At 43.4% G+C, this 1671-nt stretch overlaps 1 protein-coding gene across 1 annotated transcript in view; it reads left to right on the forward strand.

Annotated features, from left to right (window-relative positions):
- Positions 1–12: 12 nt before the first annotated feature.
- The window catches only part of ANKRD49 (ankyrin repeat domain 49), a 3242-nt gene continuing 1583 nt past the window's right edge, over positions 13–1671 (forward strand). The window contains exons 1-2 of the mRNA XM_008636778.2: positions 13–645; positions 1470–1670. Coding sequence (XP_008635000.1) covers positions 388–645; positions 1470–1670 — 459 coding nt within the window. The 5' untranslated portion in view covers positions 13–387. The remainder of the gene's footprint in view (positions 646–1469; position 1671) is intronic.

Raw genomic sequence — 1671 nt, forward strand, 5'->3', positions numbered from 1 at the left:
GGTGCTGCGGGCCGAGCCGGGCCGTTGGGGCGGAGCAGAGACCCTGCCCCAAAGTCCGGGCTGCTCTCCAGACGCTTTGTTAGTAAAGTGAGCAGCGTTTGGAGTGCGGTCAGCGAACCCCCGCACAGTGTTGCACTGCCAGTCCGAAGGTGGTGCCGATCGGGGATCGGGATAACACGGTGCTTTTCTAGCATGGATATTATCTGGGAGTATTGGCAGACCTGGGAAAGCCCGAGTTAGTGGAGGAACACTGAGTTTGATCTTGAGTTTTGCTGTTTGTTGACGTCCACATCATGCATCAGATGGTTTTATTGACAGTGCACCGATAACAGTTACAGTTACTGTAAATATTGTTGTACATCTGCTGCTCACAGATCCTGACTGAAAATGAATAAAGACAAGCAAGCTGATGAAGATGATGATGACAACGAGCTGTTCGAAGACTTCACGGAGCATTTTAACCAACTTGAGCTGCTGGAGACGCACAGGCATTTGATTCCTGTAGGAACTCAGAGCTGTTGGTCAGGACAGTCTGATGATGACGATGATGAGCAAGAAAGAAGCGAGGAATGGTACGAAATGCAAGAAAAGAAAATGGAAAAAAATCCAGAGAAATTGCTACTCTGGGCAGCTGAAAACAATCGGGTAAGGTACTTGCTCTGTTCATATGTATCATTTACAAGAATGTTCTTTTGAGCATACATTTATAATCTCATCCAGAAACAAAAATTTGCCTCCTTTCTTTCTCTGAGCTGTTTTGATCTGGTTTTGCGAGCCACTGTATGTAAAACATCCCCCTTTGTAGCCGACACACACTAAAACATCTCTGGATCCACTGGCTTTTAGAACAAAATTTTGATTTCAGTTCAAAGTTCAAGTAATAGCACTTTGCTTTAACTTCTATAAACTGAAAGCATTCTAGGCTCTTCAAGGCAAATAAGCCTTTTAACTGGGGTGGAGAGTATCTGAAATTTTTTTGTTTCAGAAGCTCCATATGCAGATAACAAATGACTATTTTTATATATTTTTATGGAATAAAACCCTTCAACTTTATTGTTGAAAGTGAGGAAGAGATGACCAAGATTCCTTTTTTTGTAGCTGACTACACCCATGTGTACATTTATTTTTGTTAGTTGCCTTACTTACACACAAAAGCTCTATCTGCAGTTCTGTGGAGGTACATATGTCTTCACAGTAAAGAGGGGAGGCGAAGAGGTGTAAGGGAAGGTACTCCTAAAGGTATATGATGTTCATGCTGTGGCTCTTTAAAACAACCTATGCAAAACAAATGAAAAAACCACAAAATCCTCCATCCTAGTAACAATAATTGGATTCATTTTAAAATCCCTTGTTACACTTAAGTGCTTTTGACTCTGACAGAAATTGCTTTTCCATAAAGCTTCAGGACCATGAAAGCCATACATCTTGTTTCGTAGAATCACGTGAAGTTCCCTGTTTTCTTTAAACAGCTGAGTACTGTGAAGAGGCTCCTGACGGAAAAGCTGGCTCCAGTGAATGCTCGTGATGAAGATCAGTACACTCCTCTCCATCGAGCTGCCTACAGCGGGCATTTGGATGTTGCACACGAATTGGTGGCCCAAGGGGCCGATGTTCACGCACAGACCGTGGATGGCTGGACGCCCCTGCACAGCGCCTGCAAGTGGAACAACA

This window comes from Corvus brachyrhynchos, unplaced genomic scaffold, assembly GCF_000691975.1.
Source record: "Corvus brachyrhynchos isolate BGI_N302 unplaced genomic scaffold, ASM69197v1 scaffold117, whole genome shotgun sequence".
In the NCBI taxonomy this organism is placed as follows: Eukaryota; Metazoa; Chordata; class Aves; order Passeriformes; family Corvidae; genus Corvus; species Corvus brachyrhynchos.